The following is a 24,033-nucleotide window of genomic DNA, read 5'->3' as shown; positions in this document are numbered from 1 at the left end:
TAAAAGTGACCAGTAAAACTACCATTGATTGTGTAAATCCCCATCTGGTTCATTGATGTTCTTTTAAGGAACAAGATCTGCATCTTTAGTTGAGTTGGCCTGCATGTGATTTCAGTCCCAAAGCACGTAGTTGACTCTTAAACAGCCTTACTGGTGATACCCACATCTCATGGAAGATGTTGTTAAAATGTTTAAAGTTGGAGGTACAGCAATAATTTTATGTAATTGCTGTCCTTCAAGTTCTTGACTGGTATCAGTTCCATTTATGAAGGGATGTCCTACTCCATGGTGAATCTAATGGTGTGCATCAATCACAAAATCATTTCTTCAGCCAGTGTGGAGGCTGCAGCACAAAGATTTTGCATTTGAATATTAAATGTCTGATCAACATAGCTGTATCATTCTTGACCATCACCCTTGGCTGCAACATTTGAAAGCAGAAACTAGCTGCTTGATTGGATTGCAATATTTGAACAGTGTTGTGAAAGTGAAGGTATGATCATAATGCATAATCCACAGAGTGCAGCAAAGCGCAGCTACAGCCAGAGATGCAAGATATTCTGCAACACTTTGTTTTGTAATATTTACTGTTCCTTCATCAGAGACCTTTCTTCATGGGTAACTTTGTCTTCTTTCCAAGATATTTAACTTTTCAACACAGCCAATCCAATGTTACCCATTCCTGAGCCATCAGGGTGCCATTGCAATTTTGCGCTTGAAGCCATTGCAACACTTCCCTGATTGATTCAACCTCAATCTTTATTTACCGCTTTAAACATCTTTAGTGAGATTTTTCTTTGTTTAAGAATGATCTGTACATTTTAGCATTACGGTTAATCTACATTTCAATTTTTGTAGCTATGTTTGTAGCATTGCTGGTTTGATTATTAAAGCAAAGCCTTATTTCCGACAGGCCATCCTGTTGCTGTAAACGAAGCTGCCTGCTGGAGGTGTCACTTTTGTTTACGTCTTAGGGTTTTGGAGAACTTTGGACCCAGAGCACCTCATTTGGTGCAGGTACAATGGCAAAACATGTAAGTGACGACAAATCTGTAAAACAGCAGGCCCCTGTTAAATATATGGGGATAGCTGAAGAGCAAATGTTTTTAATTATCTCCTTGGATTTATTGTTTTATGCAACAGAAAAGATGCACAAACAGGAATTTAAGATGTTCTTCAGATAAACTTCTTTTACATCAGTCAAATTGTTTCACTGTTGTTTTATTCTGCACAAGGCAATTCTTTTGTCTAATGATTTGTATTTTCATTTTTTGTTTCTGCTCTTGTGTCATAAAATTTTATACAACTATTACTTGTTAAAATGTAATCCCCTGCATTAAGTTTTCAACCTTTTATGTTTAGCTAGGGCAACAGTTCAGCTTCATTATTAACCCATTTCGTACAGCTCTCATTAAACCAAACTTCCCTTGGTCATAGCAGAATCCCCAATATGGTGCTTTGCCTAGATTTTAATAACTTAATAAGAGAAACAGAAAGTGTGGACTAAGTTTTCACCCTTGCATTATTTATCTGATCAAAGTTTTTGAGAAGACTTGTAGCTTGGGTTGTGAATGAGATTGTTGGTTTGTTCACTGAGCTGGTAGGTTGGTTTGCAGACGTTTCGTCACCATACTGGGTAACATCATCGGTTTGCTTCCAATGACGTGTTGTTGGTCTGTCATGCTTGTTATTTATATGGATCCGGTCTGATGTGGTGGTTGACCTCATTTCCGATTCTGCTTCGTAGTGGTTGATATATGGGAGTCTATTTCCATGTGTTTGTTGATGGAATTCCGAGTTGGGTACCAGACCTCTAGGAAATCCTGTGCATGTCTTTTGTTGACTTGTATAGGATCGTTATGTTTTCCCAGTCGAATTGGTGGCCTTCTTTGTCTGAGTGTATGGAAACGAGTGATAGTTGGTCGCGTCTCTTGGTAGCTAGATGGTGCTCATGTATCCTGATAGCTAGTTTTCTCCTGGTCTGTCTGATGTAGTATTTGTTACAGTCCTTAAATGGGATTTTATATAAAACGTTGGTCCTGTTAGTTGTGGATGTGGGATCTTTTGATCTTGTCAGTAGTTGTCACAGTGTAGCTGTGGGTTTTGTGTGCTACCACAATTTCTAGTGGTCGTAGTAGTCTGGTGGTCATCTCTGATACATTCTTGATGTATGGCACGGTGACTAGTGTATTCGGGTGTGCTGTGTCTACCTGTTATTGTCTGGTGAGTAAGTATTAGTGGACTACGCTTTTTGGGTAGCCATTGTCTTTAAAGACGTTGTGGAGGTGTTCTGCTTCAGCTTTGCACAGTTCCAGGATAATATACCACATCAGACCGGACCCACATAAATAAAAGGTGGGACAGACCAACAACGCTTCATCAGAGGTGCACTGATGATGTTACGTGGTATGGTGACGAAACATCTGCAAACCAACCTACCAGCTTGGCAAACAAGTCAACAGCCTCATTTATCTGATCATTTATTTGTTAACCTCCTCTAAATTTGTAACTTACTTCCCACCCACCCACCCAATCCCACCTCTTCTGCAGTCACGTAATATTCCCCAATAGAAAGCAGGTAACATTACTCCTGGATTCGGATCTGACCAATTGCTAAAAGATATTACTATTGTTAAGACTTTTTCTTAATTTCCACCATTCCTGCTACCCAAACTGTTATTGTTTTACTTCAGACTGGGAGTTCATTGTGTCAATTCACTTGACTTTGCTGCATAACAGTCAAATGGTTTATTTTCTTGTTTCACTCTGCATAGGCAATTCTTTACTTAATGATCTCAATTTAAACTTTTCCCCTCTGCCTTTATTTTGCACCATCATGGGAAAAGCAAGGCCCCTACGCTTCTGCTAATGTGAACTATTTGACTGGGAATTCCTCAGCTGCTTTGGCCTCTGATTATGGGCCCCAGCAACAAGGGGAAGCATCTCACCTGAGGTGAGCTATTCCCACCTTCTCTCCAGACTTCACTCCATTGGAAACCATAAAAGCAAAAGCACATTCTGCCATAATACGCAGTCTTTTGCTGGACAAAAGTAATGTGCCAGTAAACTATTCAGTTAATTTTTAACTGGAGTAGTCTATCCATTCATTTATACACATACTAAGAATAACACGATTTGTTTGGTAGCACCTCACAAACCTTTAATCCACATAAAAGGAGTAACAAAGAACAGTACAGCACAAGAACACGCCATTCGAGCCACCAAGCCTGCGCAAATACATAATGCTTTTCTAAACTAAAAAGCTTTCTCCTCCAGACAATCAACATCCCTCTATTCCCTGCCTATTATTGTATCGGTCAACATGCCTCTTAAAAGTTGCTGTTGTATCTGCCTCCACCACTTCCACTGGCAGCATATTCCAGGCACTTACCACCCTCTGTGTAAAAATAACTTGCCCCTCACATCTAAGGATGTCCCCTAGTAATTCGCATTTCTATCTTCAGAAAAAGACTCCAACTATCCATCCTGTCCACACCTTTCATAATTTTGTAAACTTCTATTAGATCGCCCCTCAGCCTCCGTTGTTCAAGTGAAAACAAGCTGAGTTTGTCCAATCTGTCCTCAAAGCTAATAAACTCCAAATCAGGCAACACGGAGGTAGCAAGAACTGCAGATGCTGGAGTCAGAGTGAATACAGTGTGGAGCTGGAGGAACACAGCAGGTCAGGCAGCATCAGAGGAGCAGGAGAGTCAACGTTTCATGTTGGGACCCTTCATCAGGACTGAGGAGGGTGAAAGGAGCTGGGGAATAAATAGAAAGAGGAGGGATGGGGCTTGGGGGAAAGTAGATGGGACGGTGATGGGTGAGTGCAGGTAGGGGCTAGTGGGCATTGGTCAGTGGGAAGGGTGAGGTGGATAGGTGGGAAAGAAGATGGACTGGTAGTGTCAGGTCAAGGAGGCGGGGATGAGAGGTAGGGTTGGACATGGGATGAGGCTGGGGTGGGGAGATTTTAAAACTGGTGAATTCTATGTTTAGGCCATCAGGCCATAGGCTCCTGAGGCGGAATATGAGGTGCTGCTCCTCCAGTTTGCGTGTAACGTCATTGTGACACTGGAGGAGGCCCAGGATGGACCTGTCGCCAAGGGAGTGGGAGGGGGAGTTAAAATGGTTGGCAACCGGAAGATGTTGTTGATTATAGTGTACGGAGCGCAGATGCTCTGTGAATCTGTTACCAAGTCTGCACTTGGTCTCACTGATGTAGAGGAGGCCACATCTGGAACAGTAGATACAGTACCAGGTTGGAGGATGTACAGGTGAATCCCTGTCTAATATGAAAGGTTTTGCTTTGGGCCTTGAATGGAGATGAGGGGACAGGTGTAGGGGCAGGTGTAGCACTTCCTGCGGTTGCAGGGAAAAGTGCTGGGGGTGGTAGGGCTATTGGGGAGTGTGGAGCGGATGAGGGAGTCACGGAGAGAGCGGCCCTGACTGAAGGCAGATAGGGCTGGGGAAGGAAATATCTCTTTGGTTGTGGGGTCGGATTGCAGGGGGCGGAAGTGGCGGAGAATGATACGTTGGATGCATCTTAGAGGTTAGTGGGGTGATATGTGAGGACAAGGGGGATTCTGTCTTTGGGAGGAGGGGGTTTTAGGGCAGAAGTGTGGGAAATGTAAGAAATGCGATTGGGGGCACTTTTGATCACCGGAGAGGTGATGTTGCGGTCCTTGAAATAGGAGGACATCTAGGATGGAAGTGGGAGTGGAATGCCCCATTTTGGGAGCAAATGTAGTGGTGGTGGAGGAATTGGGAGTAGGGGATCGCAGTCTTGTAGGAGAGTGGGTGAGTGGAGGTGTAGTCTAGGTGGCTGTGGGAGTCGGTGGGTTTGAAATAGGTGTCAGTGCTCAGACAGTTACTGGATATGGAGACAGAGACGTCCGGGAAGGGGAGGGAGGTTTCGGAGATGATCCAGGTGAATTTGAGGTTGGGGTGAAAGGTATTGGTAAAGTTGATGAACTGTTCAAGGTCCTCATGGGAGCACAAGGCAGCACCAATACAATCATTAGGTAACATTTTGGTAAACCACTTCTGTTTCCCTTCCAAAGCCTCCACATCCTTCTTGTAGTGTGGTGACCAGAACTGTATGCAATATTCCAAATGTAGCCTAACTAGTTGCAACGTTACTTGCCAGTTTTTATACTCTGTATCCCGACCAATGAAGGCAAGCATGCCATATGTCTTCTTGACCACCTTATCCACTTGTGTTGCCACTTTCGTGGAACTGCGGGCCAGTAGGCCTAGCTCCCTGTGTGTGTTAATATTTCTAAGGGTTCTGCTGTTTACTGTATACTTCCCTCCTGCTTAGACCTTCCAGAATGCATCACCTTGCATTTAGCCAGATTATGTTTCATCTGCCGTTTCTCCACCCAAGTCTCCAGCCTATCGATATCCTGCTGTATCCTCTGGCAATCCTCCTTATTGTCTGCAGCTCCCCCGGTCTTTGTGTTGTTTGTTTGCAAACTATCCCCTCCACTGCCTACCTGCATTCACCTATCCCCATCCCACCTACCTTCCCCAGCCCCTCTCATCCCCGCCTCCTTAACCTGCCCGTCTTCTCTCCTACCTGTCCGCTCCTCCCACCTCACTGACCAATCCCCAACACTCCCTACCTGCACTCACCTATCACCATCCCACCTACCTTCCCCAGCCCCACCCCTCCTCTCTCTATTTATTTCAGAGCCCCCTTCCCCCTCCCCCATTTCTGAAGAAGGGTCCCAACCTGAAACGTCAGCTTTCCTGCTCCTCTGATGCTGCCTGGCCTGCTGTGTTCATCCAGCTCCACACTGTGTTATCTCAAACTCCAGCATTGGCAGTTCTTACTATCTGTAACTAATCAAACCATCTACATTCTATTACAAACAATAGGAATCCTGACGCTAATTCCTGTGGCACATCACTAGTCACAGATCTTCAGTCAAAAAAACACCCTTCCATTACTATTCTGTGCCTTCTATGACCAAGGTCAAAAATCACATGACACCAGGTTATAGTCCAACAGGTTTATTTGAAGAAGCCACCTTTAGGAGTCTCGCTCCTTCTTCAACAGAGAGGTGGCATCAGATGCAGAATTTATAGGCAAAAGATCAAAGGGTCATGGAATGCGAATGTGTTGAACAAACCTAAGATCAGCATAGAATATCACCATAGAATCCTTACAGTGTGGAAACAGGCCATTCAGCCCAACAAGTTCATACTGACTCTCCAAAGAGCATCCCACCCAGACTCTTCCCCATACCCTATCCCTGTGACCCTGTATTTCCCATGTGACCAAACCATACTATATACTCTCACACACACGTGCACACACATACATGCTCACGTGCACACGCGCACACACACACATGCTCACACACACACACACACACACACACATATAAATCTATATGGTGAATTTGCATTTGCAGATACATTCTATTTTGTTCAAAAAGCACACAATTTGTTGACAGTCATTGTGGCATTTTATAAATTCCTACTTTGGAAATAAAACCAATCTGACTCCAAGTTGATACATGGCCAGGTTGTAAACAAGGCCTCACACCTAAAATGCATTGTCTGACCCGAGATGTCACCTTTGGTATACTGAGGGAATTGATAATATCTTTAGTTATCTCAGGGCAATGATTTGAAAGAAATTCTGGGACTTGCGTATTAATCCTTTCTAACTGATTAAAGAATCAACAGCCATCTTAGGTTTGTTCAATACATTCGCATCAGTTCTATGATCTTTTGATATTTTGCTTATAAACTCTGTGTCTTGTGCCACCTCTCCCACTAACACCTGAAGAAGGAGCGAGACTCCGAAAGCATGAGTTTCCAAATAAACCAGTTGGACTATAACCTGGCGTCGTGTGATTTTTGACTTTGTCCATCCCCGACCAGCACTGGCACCTCCACTTCTACGACTAAACTAGTTATTACCAGCTCACCGTGGATCCCATGTTACTTCACCTTCTGTATCAGAAGTAAAGGGATAGCATCACCTCTAAGTTACCTTCAAGCTTCACACAAGTTTGTGTTGGACCTATGCCAGTTTCTTAATTGGCACCAGGTTAATATCCTGGAACTCTTTTGTTACAGCATTGGTGGAGTATCACCAAAGGAATGACCTGCTCAAGTACATTTAGGTGTGGACAGTTAATACCTACCAATATTCATATCCAAAAGAATGCTTTTTTTTAAGAACTTACTTTCATTTAAGGAAAATTCAAAGCCCACAACTCTAATGAAAATATTCCTAACTGCATAATTTCAGGCATGAATATTCCCCATTTCTTTTCCAAATGATGTTGTTCACACGTTTTCAGTAAAGTTATGGCTTATAAACCAGAAGTGAGTAACAGGCTTGTAAAAATTACACGTAGATGGATTCATGCAAGGCAAAGGGATTAAAGGCCATCAGGGGAGGGGGAGAGATGGGATTGCAAGTTTGAAAAACAGTCAGATCAGCTCTGATCTTATTGAATGAAGGAGCAGGTGTGAATGTCAAATGTCCTACTACTGTTTCTGTTTCATATGTTTGTACATTAGATGGCAGAGCCTTCATTTTATTGTGGTATTCCCCCTTCCTCCCTCTCTAATCTCCTCCTGCTAGTACAAGAGGGAATTGGATAAGCACCTGAAGAAAGTAAAATTGTCAGGTAATGGGGACAGGATGGAGAAGTGAGACCAGCTAAATTACAGCGGGCTAGCACAGCTTTGACAGATCAAAAGGCCTTCTTTTGGGCTATAACTGTTCAATAATTCTACCGTGATTCTAACTGGCTGAAACATTTGTACGTCACCAGAATGCATGTTTTGACCATTGACAGCTTGTGATTTCAGCTGCATTTGTGGAATTCTGTCCCTAAATCTTGCTATCACTACTTCCATCTATATTCCTCAATAACTACCTCTCTAACTCTGGTCCTGGCTACCCATCCTCATATTTTTTAGTTATTCAGTGTCACGTTCTGTTTGATAATATTCCTGTGAAATGCCTTGGGTTGTTTTTGTATATTAATGGCACTATTTAATTGGAAATTATTTTATGCTTCTTTGTTAGAATAGTTTGCCCTGTTAGGCATATTGTGAGTCCAGTAAATGAGGCAGTATTTAATGGGGGCCTGTAAGAGTTCAAAATTAGGCGAGCAGGGGTCTTTAGTTAAGTGACATTCCCTCCTGGGTCCCAATCCCCATTTGCAGAATCTCTTCATTTGATACCCTCTTGAGAGGTCCTTTGATGCCATGCCACATTGCCACTTGCCAAAACTGATCAGAGGATTGGTAGGTCAGCCTTTCACGCTACAGGTACAAGACATGGCTGCTCACTTTCTCTCCGATCTCCTTCCAGGCTGCTTTGGTCAATTAGAAGGGTCTCCAATTGCCAATCCCTTGAAAAGACCACCTCCCACCATTCCCAGGAGAACCTGCAAGGAAGCATTTTTGAGCCCTGAGGCCACACTTCGTTTGTTTGCAGGCATTTTGACTTTAACTGAAAGGTAGATCAGGCATTGGAGAGATTGGGGTCCAAGAAGATTATTTGCCCGATGAAAGAGGAGAATGAGAATGATGAGGGATAATTAGTGGAAGGAATCAAGGAAGATAGAGGCTGTGATTTTAAAATACAAGTTCTAATTGGTCCTGCAGGTAGAGAATCTGTAACTAGACATTTGCTCTGACTGCAGAGAGAAGAGGCCTGCCCAACCTGAAATTGAGTCACTTGATGGCAGGAATACACTTCCTGCTCGACCCCACTGTGTAATTGTAAGTGGGCATGTGTCTAATTTGCATTGTACTTGTGGGTGTTACAGGTTCTCAACATGTGAGCATAAGTGACACCCTCCTCCAGTCTGGAGTTGGGAGCTTCATCCATCCAATTAAGACTTCACCCACAGTTTCTCCTCATGGAAAGGTTTTTTTTAGTTCACTGTTTTCAACTTTGATTCTCAATCTCAAGACATCCCATAGCACTTTGCAGTCAATGAAAGATTATTGAAGCCTATTCAGTATTGTTTGATTGTCTTCCTATTGAAACCTGGGGATGTGACACGGGCATTCTTAGTGGAATTTCTCTAGCATATTTGTATGTCACTGATACATGGTTCAGGCCTCACCTGCAGTACAAGGGTGTGCTGATGACAACAGCTTAGTATACCAGGGCTTCAGATGCCTTGCAGAGGTCTCTCTTGTCAACCAACCACTTGTTGTAGCTTGTCCAGGGGTGAGCTGGCACGGCTGATGCAGCGTTGAATCTTTTGAAAGATTTGATTTGATTTATTGTCGTCACAAATACCTACATACAGTGAAAAGTTTTGTTTTGTGAGCAATACAGGCAGATCATAGCAAACAAGGATATACAGATCAGAGGGTGTTTAGACAGAGCGAGGCATACAGGGTTACAGCTGCACAGGAGATGCACAAAAGGAAGATCAACATTGGATTTGAAATTAGAGAGGTCCATTCATCCGTCTAATAACAGCAGGGAAGAAGCTGTTCTTGAACCTGTTGGTGCATGTATCAAGCTTCTGTATCTTCTGCCTGACATAAGAGGTTGGAAGAGAGCATTACCGGGATGGGAGGGGTCTTTGATGATATTGGCAGCCTTTCTGCAGCAACGAGAAGTGTAAATGGAGTCCATGGATGGAAGGTTGGCTTCCGTGATGGTCTGGGCTGTGCACACCACCTTCAGTAGTTTCTTACCGACCTGGGCAGAGCAGTTGCTGTACCAAGCCATTACGCACCCAGGTAGAATGCTTTCTGTGACGCATCTGTAAAAGTTGGTGAAGGTCCTTATAGACCTACCAAATTTGCTAAGCCACCAGAGGAAGAAAAGTTGTTGTTGTACCTTCTTGACCATCGCATCTGCGTGGAAGGTCCAGGACAGTATGTTGGTGATTATCACTCCTGGGAACTTGATGCTCCCGACCGTCTCCACCTCATCTCTGTTGATGTAGATGGGGTCCTCCTTTTTTCCTGAAGTCAATGATCATTTCTTTTGTTTTGATGATATTGAAATCTCTCCATAAAATTGAGATTGTTGTCATTACACCAGAGGTGGTTGCCATGGTATGGAAAGTGCACAACATATTCCAGAGTCTCTCTTTCTAATATCTTTGTCCTTCTTGAAGCCAGCTCCACAAAACGTTAGGCAGAAATCCTACCAACTCACAAGCTACAATGGACTGGGTGCTATGTCTAGATGGTTAATGAGTGTCTTCCCAATGGGTCCTAGTTTTTCAACTCTCAAATGGCAGTGTTCCAAGGAAGGAAAAATAAATCTCTACAAAAATGCACTGTTACCATGTTTACAGGAGAGGTCAATTGACATTGATGATTGGAAGGAAATTACTCTCAAATATTCAAAACGTTTACAACTTGTCCACCAAACTTTGAATCCAATTGCCTTAATGATGGGACAGAGCAGCAGCAGCAGAGGAGGAACAGAAGAACATCCTGTAAGCTATAACCCACTGTCTGATGGGAAGTTCTATCCCCTGTGTGCAAATATCAGCTGGTCAAAAATTGGCCTGTACAGATACATGAAGAGCCTCACCAGAATCTTAATCACCCTGAATAGATGGCATCCTTGAATCTAAGAAGAGCTGCTATTTTCACATAATGTTTGGAATGTGACACAATAACTAGCAAGCAGCAAGACTGGACAACATTCACACTTGAGTTTATAAGTGGCCCATAACATACAAATGCCAGGCAAGAGAGAATCTAACCATCAGTCCTTGATACTCTGAGGCATTACTGTTGCTAAATTCCATGCTATCAACATCCTGTGGGTTACTATTGACCAATAACTGAACTTGACCAGCCATATAAATGCAGTAACTATAAGGGCAGGTCAGAGGCAAGGAATTCTGTGGCAAGTAACTTGCCTTCTGTTCCCCCCGCACAATCTCTACCCATCAATTATAAGGCACAGGTCAGCTAGCAGGCTGCAGTTCCAAAAACACTCAAAACTCTATACCATTTGAGTCAAAATACCCCACGTGATTGGCACTTCCATCCATTCACCACTGATGCACTGTGGTGGCAGTGCACACCATCTAAAAGATGCTTTTGGAGTAACTCATCAAGCCTCCTCTGACAGCACCTTCGAAACCCACGACCTCTACCACCAAGAAGGTCAAGAGCAACAGATGCATAAGAGTATCACCACCAAGTTCTCCTCCAACCCGATCACCATTGCAACTTGGAAATAGATCATGGTTCATTCACTGTCGCAGTATCAAAATCCTGGTATTCCCTTCTAATCGTACAGTCCAATCCTACATGTATAGGTACATCGAGTGATTTCAAGAAGGCAGCTCTCCTAGGCAGGGTATTGGTTTAGTATCTTATCCAAGGGACAGTATTGAAGCTCAGAACTGAAAAGGTTTGATCTGTGGCCTAGTTGACCAAGAAAGAATATGATGCTCATATCTTGGTGAAAGAGGTGACCGTTAAGCCACTGGATGGACTAAAATATGATGACAAGCAGCTGGAGAGGCTGGCTGAGTTTAAAGCTGCTGAGTCACTGGGACCATGGGATTAGATGCGTCCATGGGAAGTAAGGGGAATGTTACTGAGATGCTGGCCATTGATCTTAGTCAATCAGTGGAATATTGCCAACACCTCATTGGAGAATGTGGTAGTCCACTATCACTTTGACCTGAGAGTCCTGATGCACTTGAACATAAAACAGACACTTGTTGACAGGTTCTCTGTGTTCAATCAAGGCCTGGAGGTACCCCCAGCTCTTGCTTCCAATGCCAGCCTGGAGCCTGCCAATTTATAAATGCCCAGTAAAGTGGACATCCATGAGTTGACAACCTGATGAAGGTACTAAACGTAAACAGCAAGTGATAGACAGAGCTAAGTGAGACCATGACCAGTGGATCAGATTTAAGCTCTGCAGTCCTGTCACATCCAGTTGTGAATGGTGGTGGACAATTAAACAACTCACTGGAGGAGGAGGCTCCACAAATATCCCCATCCTCAATGATGGAAGGGCCCAGCACATCAGTGCAAAAGATAAGGCTGAAGCATTCGCAGCAATCTTCAGCCGGAAGTGCCGAGTGGATGATCCATCTCGGTCTCCTCCGGTGGTCCCCAGCGTCACAGATCCCTGTCTTCAGCCAATTCGATTCACTCTGCCAGATATCAAGAAAGGGTTGGAAGCACCAGATCCTGCAAAGACCATGGACCCACTTAACATTCCGGCAATAATACAGAAGATTTGAGCTCCAGAACTTGCCTCTCCCCTAGCCAAACTGTTCCAGCACAGTTACAACACTGACATCTACCCAACAATGTAGAAAATTGTCCAGGCATGTCCAGAATACTCTCAGCAGGACAAATCCAACTTGGCCAATTACTGCCCCATCAGTCTCCTCTCGATCATCAGTAAAGTGATGGAAGGTGTCATCAACAGTGCTATCAAACAGCACCTGGTCAGCGACACCCAGTTTGTGTTCTGCCAGGGCCACTCAGCTCCTGACCTCATTACAGCCTTGGTTCAAACATGGATAAAAGAGCTGAATTCCAGAGGTGAGGTGAGAGTGACAGCCCTTGACATCAAGGCTGCATTCGACAGAATGTGGCATCAAGGAGCCCTAGCAAAACTGGAATCAATGGGTATCAAGGGCAAAGTCCCTGCTGGTTGGAGTCCTAGTGGCACATAGGAAGATGGTCATTGTTGGTGGTCAGTCAGTCATCTCAGTTCTAGGATATCTCTGCAGGAGTTCCTCAGAGTAGTGTCCTAGGCCCAACCATCTTCAGCTGCTTCATCAATGACCTTCCCTCCATTATAAGGTCAGAAGTGGGGATGTTCGCTAATAATTACACAATGTTCACCAGTCATGACTCCTCAGATACCAAAGCAACTCCTGTTCAAATGCAGCAAGATCTGAACAATATCCAGGCTTGGGCTGGCAGGTGGCAAGTAACATTCACACCACGCAAATGCCAGGCCAAGACGATCTCCAATTAAAAATAATCTAACTACTGTCCCTTGACATTCAATGGTGTTACTATCCTTACCATCAACATCCTGGGGGGTTATCATTGTCCAAAACCTCAGCCGGATTTGGCCCTTAGACACAATGACTTAGAATATTGTGACGTGTAACTCACCTCCTGACTCCCCAAAGTCTGCCACCTAGAAGGCACAAGCTAGGGGTGTGCTGAACTACTCCCCACTTGCCTGGATGGGTTCCGGTCAACAACACTGAAGAAACTTGATACTTTCCAGGACAAAGCGGCCCACTTGATTAACAGCACATTGTAAGGTCCTGGGGCATGTTACCGAACAAAGAGACCTTGGAGTGCAGGTTCCTAGTTCCTTGAAAGTGGAGTTGCAGTTATATAGGAGAGTGAAGATGGCACTTGGTATGCTTGGCTTTATTGGTCAGTGCATTGCATATAGGAGTTGGGTGGTCATGTTGCGGCTGTACAGGACAATGGTTAGGCCACTTTGGAGTACTGTGTGCAGTTCTGGTCTCCATGTTATAGGAAGGATGTTCTGAAACTTGGAAGGGTTCATTAAAGATTTACAAGGATGTTGCCAGTGTTGGAGAGTTGGAGGGTTTGAGCTATAGGGAGAATATGAATAGGCTGGGGCTATTGTCATTGGAGCATCGGAGGCTGAGGGGTGACCTTATAGAGGTTTATAAAATCGTGAGGGGCAAGGATAGGGTAAATTTCCTCTGGGTGGGGGAATCCAAAATTAGAGGGCATAAGTTTAAAGTGAGAGGAGAAAGATTTGAAAGTGACCTAAGGAACAACTTTTCCACGCAGAGGATGGTAGATGTGTGGAATGAGCTGCCAGAAGAAGTGGTGGAGGCTGGTACAATTACAACATTTAAAAGGCATCTGAATGGGTACATGAATAGGAAGGGTTTAGAGATATATGGGCCAAATGCTGGCAAATGGGACTAGATTTATTTAGGATATCTGGTCAACATGGACAAGTTGGACCAAAGGGTCTGTTTTCATGCTGTACATCTCTATGACTCTATCCACAAGCATCCCCCTCCATCACTGACGCTCAGTAACAGCAGTGTGTACCATTTATGAGGATGCACTGCGGAAATTCACCAAAGATCCTTAATGCCTTCCAAAGCCATGACCACTTCCGTCTAGAAGGGCAAGGGCAGCAAATACATAGGAATGCCATCCCTTTCAAATTCCACTCCGAGCTACTCACCATCCTGACTTAGAAACATATTGCCATTCTTTCTGTGTTATTGGGTCAACATCCTGGAATTCCCTCCCTAAGGGCATTGTGGGTCAACCCATAGCAGGTGGACTACAGCAGTTCAAGAAGGCAGCTCATCACCACCTTCTCAAGGGCAACTAGGGACAGGCAATAAATGCTGCCCCAGCCAGCAATGCGCATGTCCCACAAGTGAAATTTTTAAAAAATGGAATAAAAAAACACCCTTCTGGTGAGGAGAGCATAAACGAGACCTGCTTCCTATTTCTGATTTCACTTTGCAAACCAGTTAAATAGAACAGTTTGAGATTTAAATCAATAATGATCTTCTCACCAGTGGAATAGTCTACTGATGCTTTCTATGTAGGCTTGTATGTGAAGAAAAACCTTCAGAGCAAAGATCTCATTTGGCAATCCTGGAAGTACAGTAGTTATCACTACCTTTGAAGCAAAGTTGGGAGAAAAATGAGAAAAGCCAAAAAAATGAACAGTAGTGTAATCTTTCTTTTGTGGTTGCCTTGCCTTTATTTTTACATTGTACATGTCCAGTCACTTTAATCCATCCATAAATTTATTAGACATATCTCAATACATGACCTGAAGACCATCTAATTCACACATTATACAGTGTTGCTTATTTTAGGAATTATAACTGTCTAGCCTCTTGAACCACTGCTAGTATTGGCGGTTAAAATAATTGTGCAAACTGAAGTCTTAAACTGTTGTGCTGAGTGCACTTTGTTCAAATTGGCTTGTGCCAGGGAAGCGGTTAATTTTTTTTGTGTAAGCATTATTTCATGGAAGTTGCAATTAAGGTTAACCACAGCTAAATTATTCCAGTACTTGTGATTCAGTTAATAATAAAGAGCTAAGTTGTAAGGTTAGTTGGCAACTTTCTTCAATACTGTTAACTTTATTGAAAATTAAAACTATTACTGAAGCATATCTGTTCCTTCATTCATCTATTCCCAAAGAATGTTTTCACTTGTAATTTTCTATCTGTTCAGCTGAATCAAGCACCATCATTTAATGAAAACAGGGTAGACATCTGTCAGTATTACTGTTTAGCTACTTAAGTACTACCTACTAAACAGATTTTTTGAAAATGTTGAACTAAACAAAGCTCTCGCCCTTGTTCTCTTCAGAGAAATAATTGGCTTCTGCTCAGTCCTGCTTACAGACCAATTAAACATGGGAGGAATTGTCACTGTTAACTTGAATCTTGCTTCATGATAATGATGGGTTTGAGGAGCTATAAACTACATGTCCTGAAGACTTATGTTTTTAACATTAGGCTGAGCCCAGCTGCATCCAGACATATCTTCCGTTACTCACACCTGCCTACCAGTGCATATTGTTTCCTCTTACCTTTTTTCAAATAAATTGGTATTATTTAGAAAATTTCAGTTTCTACTGGTAAAGAATGTGTAACTATACACCCTTTAACAAAGGTTATATCGTGTGGTAACTTTTGAGGTTTCAAGGGTGGGCCTATTAGTGGATGCATGCAATGGGGTTAAGTAACTTTTTGATAATTTGCACTTGACTAAATTATTTTGGTAGCTGCTATAATGGAAAGATACATGTGTGCAAAAGCAAATACATCTCAGTGAAAAAGATCTTTAAAGTTGGAATATCTTTATGTCACAGCATTGGATAAGTTGTAGAATACAAGTTTTTGGTTTGGCCAAATTTTGTGTAGCAAAATACATGATAATATAATAGATTTGGACACAAAGCTTGATTGAATGTAAATTGGTGCTGCTGTTTTGGAAAAGTGGATTTGTGTAGCCGTACTATAGATTTTAATATACTGTATTTTAAACTCATGGACTGCAAATTGAAAATTCCTTTTTTAACCACCTGCACCACCACCACCCCCATCCCACCCCACCCCACCCACAAAGGAAACCTGCAGCATATATATTATCACAGCATGACCTAGGAAATGTGTGTGTTCTTTTAAACAATATTGTCCAAATTGACCATTTGGACAGTAAAACTTTCTAAAATGTTGTAACATGTGTGATCGACCATTGTTTTTCTGCTGCACCCTCTACACCCAAGCTCATCCAAAACTTTAAGGTCATTTCCTAACTTGCACCACATCACATTTCCATTCACTTTTGTGCTTGCTGACCTACATTGGCTTCTCGTCTGGTATATCCTCTATTTTAAAACTTTAGTCTTCAATTTCAAATTCTACTATGGCCTGGCCCTCCCTGTTTCTGTAACCTCCTCCAGCTCTGAAATCCTCTGTCTCAGCAGTCTCCCTGACTTTGTTTAAATCATGTAGCTGAGAGTGTACTTAGCTCATGTGCAAATTGTTCAGTATTTCAGATGGCAGAAAAATACCCTGAGAGTAGATAATCAAGAATTTGCGAAGCACCATGTCATTTCTAACGATATGCTATTCTATCTTCCATCCCACCCTTTAGGTTGCAATAATTAACACCAATGGAGATTTGAAAGGATACACAGACCAGAACCTTTTTCCAGTGAAAGGTAAGTGGAAGTAGAATACACAAAAGCACAATTTATGTGAATTAAGATTGAAATATTCAGCAGGTCATTCATTTACAGACTGGAATTGTAATATGAAGGACACATCTGTCATATTTGTAAGTGATTGGCTTCAGTGGGGTGTCTTTCACTTGGAACTGATTCTGGGCTCAATTCAAAGGAATGCCACTTTCAGTGGAGGTTAGATTTTATTTGGAAGCAACTCAAGTATTGGATTCCATTAACTTAGTAGATGTTTTGAACTTCATTGAGAATATTAAGGTCCCTGATGTTTGAACTCTGCATCACTAATCTGTGCAGCCCTATTTACCTGTTCCAAGTACTTGACTTTAGAAAGCATCGCCCTTAAACAATTTCAATTAACAGTGTGCTGTATACAAATGAATTACATGCATGCATTGTAGATGCTCTCATTTTATCATAGTTACTTTAAAACATGTGTTTACCTCATAGTAAAAAGGGGAGTCAAGCGACATTTGTTGGCTGTTCTGTAGAAATTTGTATCAGAGGTTTCTGCCAGTTAATAATACTGGCACCTATCCTCTTTCACTCTGTTTACACCCTTTTCCTGGAGATAGAAAAAGCAGGGAGCAGTAGGATCACTGGAATTGCTGGAAAGTCTCAGCATGTCTGGCAGCAACTGTGGAGAGAAATCAATGTTAACATTTTGGGTCCAGCGACCCTTCCTCAGAACCTGTTTCCAGCATCCACAGTTCTTGGGGTTTTATTTTATCTAGTAGGATTAGTTCTGCATTGCCCCAGCGCGGATCTGATGGGCCAAAGAGCCTCCTCTTATGGTTCTCTAGCACATGCTAGGCTGAGGCTGGCAGCATGTCCAAGGGACTCATTATACTAACGCACTTTAGATGATGTTACTGTTGTTCTGTGCATATAGCACTCACACTGACATGAATGGTTAAAGTTTGTATGAATAGATCCCAGTAGGCAACCTGCAGAAACTGAGTGCTAATGTGGGTACAGCTCAACCCCTCCATTCTACCCTAAATTTGGCAAATTTGACCAGTCAGTAATAACTGTGCTAATATGGCTCTTCCTTTTATAGATTACCTCCATTATAACTGTATGAGTTGACAGCAAGCTGACTGCATACACAAAGATCAAAAGAATTTATTTCTGCTACTTAGCTCATTTCCACAAATGGCTGTTGCTATGTTGATAAGCAGAGAAAGTTCCCAAGGAACTCCACTGATCTACCAGGGAACAGCAATCTTCTCTTTCCTAGATGCTGATTTACAGCAGCTAGTCATTGCAAATTTTATATCAACAGTGTAAATTGAAGATAAGCTTTCACCACAAGCTCTCAGCATTTAATCTCAGGGAGGCATTAAGTGTTATAATTATCCATGTGCTCTGAGCGCCTTTGTAAAATGAAAAGTCGACCCTACTATTTTCTGGAAATGCGTCAACACTTGCTTTCAGTAAAACCAAATAGTAGCTTTTGACCTGGATTTTTGCCACAAAGTAAAGCCTCTCTGGTGAGAAAGGCAGATGAGTCAGGAAATTGCAAGTCTCAATCAGGCAATTGCCATTTTCAGTGAGGACTTATGTGGTTCACAGTCGCAGCTGGCCATTTACATCAATGTCTGTCTCCGCTGCTATGTGATTTTTATAAAAATGTAGCCCAGCAGTATGAAATCTGACAGATGCAGAGAAGACCTGGTAAGAGTAGGTCTGACTTGTGGATTTCTTTGGATAGACGAGGTACCCCTGTGGAGAGGATAGATACCCCTTTAGATATGATACTCAGACACATTTGGAAGCGGTCAGATGACCTTTGGAATGGTTAAAAGTAAACATGAATATGTGCAAGAATTACATAAACTCATTAACTATTTTTCATTGGAAGGCAATCAATATGGAATTTCTAAATATTTTAAATGCAAATGTAGATAGTTCTTGACCATCACGGGGATGAAAGATTATTGGGGAAATGTAGATGATGAAATGTAGAGTTAAAATCAGATTGGCCACACTCTTATGGAAGAGAAGGCTGGAAGGGCCGAGTGGCCTGTTCTTGTTCCTTGTTCTTATAGTGTCTGGAAGCAGGCCATGCACCCAGTCTAATTCTCCTGACTCTGCACACCCAAATTCTGGTGTAAGTATAGTCCTTTAACTTGCACATCAGCGTAAACGCTGTTTCTTAATATAGATACATATGTAGGCCAAATAATTGGCATAGCATGGTGGCTCAGTCGTTAGCATTGCTGCCGCACAGCACCAGGGACCCGGATTCAATTCAACCCTCGGGCGACTGTCTGTGTGGAGTTTACACGTTCTCCCCGTGTCTGTGTGGGTTTTCTCCGGGTGCTCTGTGATTCCTCCCACAGTCCAAAGATGTGCAGCATGGGTGGATTGGCCATGCTAAATCGCCTATAGTATTCAGGAATGTGTAGATTAGATGGGTTGTAGGGGGATGGGTCTGGGTGGGATACTCTGAGGGTTGGTGTGGATTTGTTAGGCCAGACGGCCTGTTTCCACACTGTAGGGATTCTATGATTCTATGAATTCTGCCATGGCCTGGATAGCTACACTACAGAATGAAAATGTTGGAATGCTTCAACAAGACAGAAAGATAGAAACTGAATTAAGACTATTCTCAAAGATTTTTGTCTTTGTGATCACAGATCCTGTCAGCACTTGAGGTTTAAATCTGTGTTCCCATTAATTTGCATGTACCTTTATTCTACAGGTAGAACAGACCTTAATGTTCACTTTAGGCTTTGTCCACTAATTGAGGCAAAAATGCTAAAAATTGGCATGACCCAGGGTCCAAGAGACCAAAACTCTTTAAAGGCAAACCATCAAAGAAGAATTTACTGCAAATGGCACTGGGTGAACATAAAATTTTCAACCCTGCTCCACATTTCACACTGGTTACATTGCTCAAGATCATAGGAACAGGAGTAGGCCATGTAATCTCTTGACCCTGTTCCACTGGGTAGTGAGATCAGCCTGATCTCCCATTTGATTCCTTTGTCTCATATCCCTTTAATACCTTTGGCTGAAAAAATTCTATAAATTGTCACAGCTTAGCCATCGGAATATGTATAACCTTGCCAGTAAATCTCCTCTGCATTCCTACCAAGACAGATATATTCTTTCTAAAGTTTGGTACCCAGATCCACTGGCTGTACTCCTTTTTAAAACAACTCATTCATGGGATGTGGGCATCATTGGTTCGAGCAATATTTGTTGACCATCCCTAGTTGCCCTTGAGAAGGTGGTGGTGGTGAGCTGTCTTCTTGAACCACTACAGCCCTGGTGATGTAAGGATACCCCAATGTCATCAGGGAGGGAATTCCAGCATTTTGTGGCGTCTAACCAGGATTTTGTGCAGGTGGAGCATGACTTTACTCTGCTGTATTCTATCCCTTTGGATATATAGGCCTTTTTGTTTATATGCCTGTTTATGAACCCCAGACCTCTGGACCGCCTGTTGTTTCTAGTTTTTGCTCAATTCATACATATCTTGTTCTGTCCTTTTAGATCCCAAGTGGATGATGTCACGCTAACATTTACCTACAGTGAGATCTATTTGCCGCCATGTTGGCCATTCACTTTAATCTATCAATATTTCTGCAACGTTACTTCTCCATCTAAACTTTTTACAATGCCACTTATCTTGACATCAGTAAATTAGGATATGTGACTTTATCTCCCATCGTCTAATTTGTTCATGAATAAAGTGAATAGTCTTGTTTTGTATCTTCAAATTTTTATTTAGTTTTGGGAAATAATGAGGAACGATTGGGAGGATTAGCGGGCTGATTATCAACCCATTTGAACCACATCTTAGGCAGTCGTTTCGAGGCCCCTGGGATACAGATTGGGATTTGAACCCAGATCTTCTAGAAACAGGGTCAATACCTGCTCAGCCGCTAACACTCACTATAGTGAATAGTTGTGAGGCCCAACATGGATCCTTCTAGGACTCCAGTAGTCACATTTTGCCAGTTGGAGTGCTGGCATATTATCCCTGCTCTTTGTCTTCTTTTGCTCAGCCAATTGCTTATATCTTGAAACTAAAGAGCAGCTAAAGAATACAATCATCTTTACAGAAAAGCATCAATAAATCGAGTGAGGTACTGAAGGTGTCTGAGTCATCTGTTATGATAACAGCAGTTAGAATTCTAATGTGCTGGTACAGCTATGACTCAAATTGAGCTTTGGTGTAAAAGATTTCTGTAACTCTTTTAACAGATCTTGCGATTAAGTTAGCATCTTAGTAAATTTACGATTGATTCATTGTTGGCGTTAACTGACAGTGTTTATAATTAAACTGAGCAGTTCTAATGGTCTGTTTAATGAAGAGATTAAGAGTTACTGCTGTAAATTCGCTGCTTGATTTTTGTGTTGGGAAACCACTTTGCTCAGTAAATGTCACTCCCACTTGGAATCAGATATTTGCTTATTCAAGCCTCAAACCAAGATCAGTGCTTATAAGCTGCACCAAGGAAATATAGTCTATTCAAAAAACACATTAAACCAAGGTCCCTCCTGCTTGTTACAGTGAATGTATAAGATCCCAATGTCCTGTGAGGAAAATCCTAGATTTCTATTGATGCCTTGGTTGGTTTTTCTGCAGGGTCTTTACCACTATCTAGAAACATGTTTGATGTTTGCAAATTTCATACAGCGATCACCTACATAAGTAAGTCATCAATACTTAAAGTAAGTTATTGTTTGTTGAATGATAAACAGGCAGTGTGATATAGGGATAATATGAATTACGTGATTGTGAAATGGGACTTGAGAGGCGGTACACACAAAAGAATAGTCTTATTCTGATTCATCAATAAAATAAACTCTTAGGTTTAATAGATAACACAGTGACAGAAAATCTCTGTGGGTATGGATCTTACCAATAAATATACATTTATGAAGGGAAAAGACAATTGAGAGCAATACCACTGACTGATGAAACGTTACTTTACTCTTGAGAAGCAGGTGCCATTGATGGGAAGTTGCAAGAAGTGTTGTAAGGGGTCCCTTACTTAGGACAAATGACAATAAAATTAGGGCTGGGCAGAGGTGAGAGATATAATTTAACATTGGAAATAGCTTAAAGAAAAGGATGGAGAAATAAATAAATGTATGCAAATGATTGAAGTATAGAAGGAAAGGACACTTTTACAATCATATTTAACTTTCACATCCTCAGGTACTGCCAGTGACGTATATTTCACACATAAATTTGCTTTCATGAGGTAGGGAAATACAGCAACTAAATTACATGCAACAAATTCCACAAACAACAGTGAGATAGTGACCAGATAATCTGCTTTTAATGACGTTGTTTGAGGTGATCTCCTCTTGCATTTTTGAATATTGTGCCACAGGATGTTTAATATCCACTTGAGAGAGAAAGCCTTTTAGCATCTCATCTTTAACAATGTAGCATTCCTTTTAATGCTCCACTAAAGTGTCAGCCTAGATTATGTGCTCAAGATTCTGGTGTAGGACTTCAGAGTCCAAGACGAGAGTGCTAGTCCTGAGTCAAAGGTAACAATGCATGAGAAGTGATACTGAAATTTGCTGGTAATAAATGGGAATTATGGCAATCTGAAGATTTCAGGAGAATCTAAGCAGGGTAATGCAATGGGCAAAAGGTGGCAGCTACAGAGAAATGATCAGTTTCATTTGACAAATAATAATGTAAAGTATGTGATAATTTCCATTGAAGAGCTAGCATCAGCACAGATGTGATATGCTCCATGACCGCACACTGTACAATGATATCTGTGATGAGCTGGGTTTGTGACATTAGACTTGGCTATTCAGAACATCATAGTGCCCTACGCTGTTCTGTACACTTTCTTTTCTATACAGTTGTGGGATGTGGGTGTTCCTGGCTGGTCAGCATTTCTTGCCCATCCCTAGTTGCCCTTGAGAAGGTGGTGGTGAGCTGCCTTCTTGAACTGCTTCAGTCCTCCTGCTGTGAGTTGACCCACAATGCTATTAGGGAGGAAATTCCAGGATTTTGACCCAGCGACAGTGAAGGAGCTGTGATATATTTCCAAGTCAGGATGTTGAGTGGCTTGGAGGGGTCTTGGAGGTGGTGGTGTTCTCATTTGTCTTCTGCCATTCTCCTTCTAGATGGAAGTGGTCTGAGGGTCTTTGGTGAATTTCTACAGTGCATCTTGTAGATGGTACACACTGCTGCTACTGAGCGTCGGTGGTGGAGGGAGTGGATGCTTGTGGATGTGGCGCCAATCAAGCGGGCTGCTTTGACCTGGATGGTGTCAAAATTGAGTGTTGTCGGTGCTGCATTCATCCAGGCAAGTGGGGAATATTCCATCACACTCCTGACTTATGTCTTGTAGTTTGCAGACAGGCTTTGAGGAGTCAGGAGGTGAGTTACTCGCCGCAGTATTCCTAGCTTCTGGTCAATGATAACATCCAGGATGTTGATAGTGAGGGATTCAGTGATAATAACACCATTGAATGTCAAGGGGCAGTGGCTAGATTGCTCTTATTGGTGATGGGCATAGCCTGGCATTTGTGTGGTGCAAATGTCACTTGCCACTTGTTAGCCCAAGCCTGAATATTGTCCAGATCTTGTTGCATTTGAACATGGACTGCTTCAGTATCTGAGGAGTCACGAATGATGCTGAACATTGTGCAATCATTGGTGAACATCCCCACTTCTGACCTTATGATGGAGGGAAGGTCATTGATGAAGCAGCTGAAGACGGTTGGGCCTAGGACACTACCCTGAGGAACTCCTTTTTGCAAAAGTCAGATGGCAATTACACAGGTGAAAATCTTGTATCTTGGGACAATAGCTGTCGGAAGTTGCTAACCTGGAATCCAGTTTAAGAAAATGTGCCTGTACGTCCAAGATTCATGATTGAGTTGCAGATGGATGGTTGTGAGTCGCTGAAGTCTGCCAGTCTAATTGGTCATTCTCCCTTCATTTGCTGATTGGTGTAGGCCTAGCAGGATGATAAAAGACTCATTTTATGTGTGTTGTACCATTCATGAATCATTCCTGATATTTATTATTCACCTCGCATGTACACGCTGCTCTGCAGTTGTCTTGGTAACCAACTTGAGTATCTGTATTTGGGACTGAAAGGAAGGCAGGTTGCATCTCTGTGGGAGTTATTTAGAGGTGGAATTTTGGAACCAAGTCAAAATTCTGTGGCAGGTTTAGTTATATGATACCTGAACCAGACAGGTGTCCAATACTTTAGAGATAGTAGGAACTGCAGATGCTGGAGAATCCGAGACAACAAGGTGTAGAGCTGGATGAACACAGCAGGCCAAGCAGCATCAGAGGAGCAGGA

The 24,033-nt window shown here is 42.4% G+C and overlaps 1 protein-coding gene across 5 annotated transcripts in view; it reads left to right on the top strand.

Annotated features, from left to right (window-relative positions):
• LOC109932287 (transcription factor Dp-2) overlaps positions 1-24,033 on the top strand; it is a 189,224-nt gene that overhangs the window by 31,470 nt on the left and 133,721 nt on the right. For 3 of the 5 annotated variants that reach the window (XM_048604638.1, XM_048604635.1, XM_048604634.1), the window contains exons 2-3: positions 914-1,034; positions 16,639-16,705. In XM_048604638.1, coding sequence (XP_048460595.1) covers positions 1,023-1,034; positions 16,639-16,705 — 79 coding nt within the window. In that variant the 5' untranslated portion in view covers positions 914-1,022. Of the gene's footprint in view, positions 1-913; positions 1,035-16,638; positions 16,706-24,033 lie in introns of those variants that run through there. The other 2 variants (XM_048604636.1, XM_048604643.1) reach the window with 2 other exon arrangements.

Source organism: Rhincodon typus, chromosome 13 (assembly GCF_021869965.1).
Source record: "Rhincodon typus isolate 14 chromosome 13, sRhiTyp1.1, whole genome shotgun sequence".
In the NCBI taxonomy this organism is placed as follows: domain Eukaryota; kingdom Metazoa; phylum Chordata; class Chondrichthyes; order Orectolobiformes; family Rhincodontidae; genus Rhincodon; species Rhincodon typus.
This window is presented reverse-complemented; position numbering and strand designations above follow the sequence as displayed.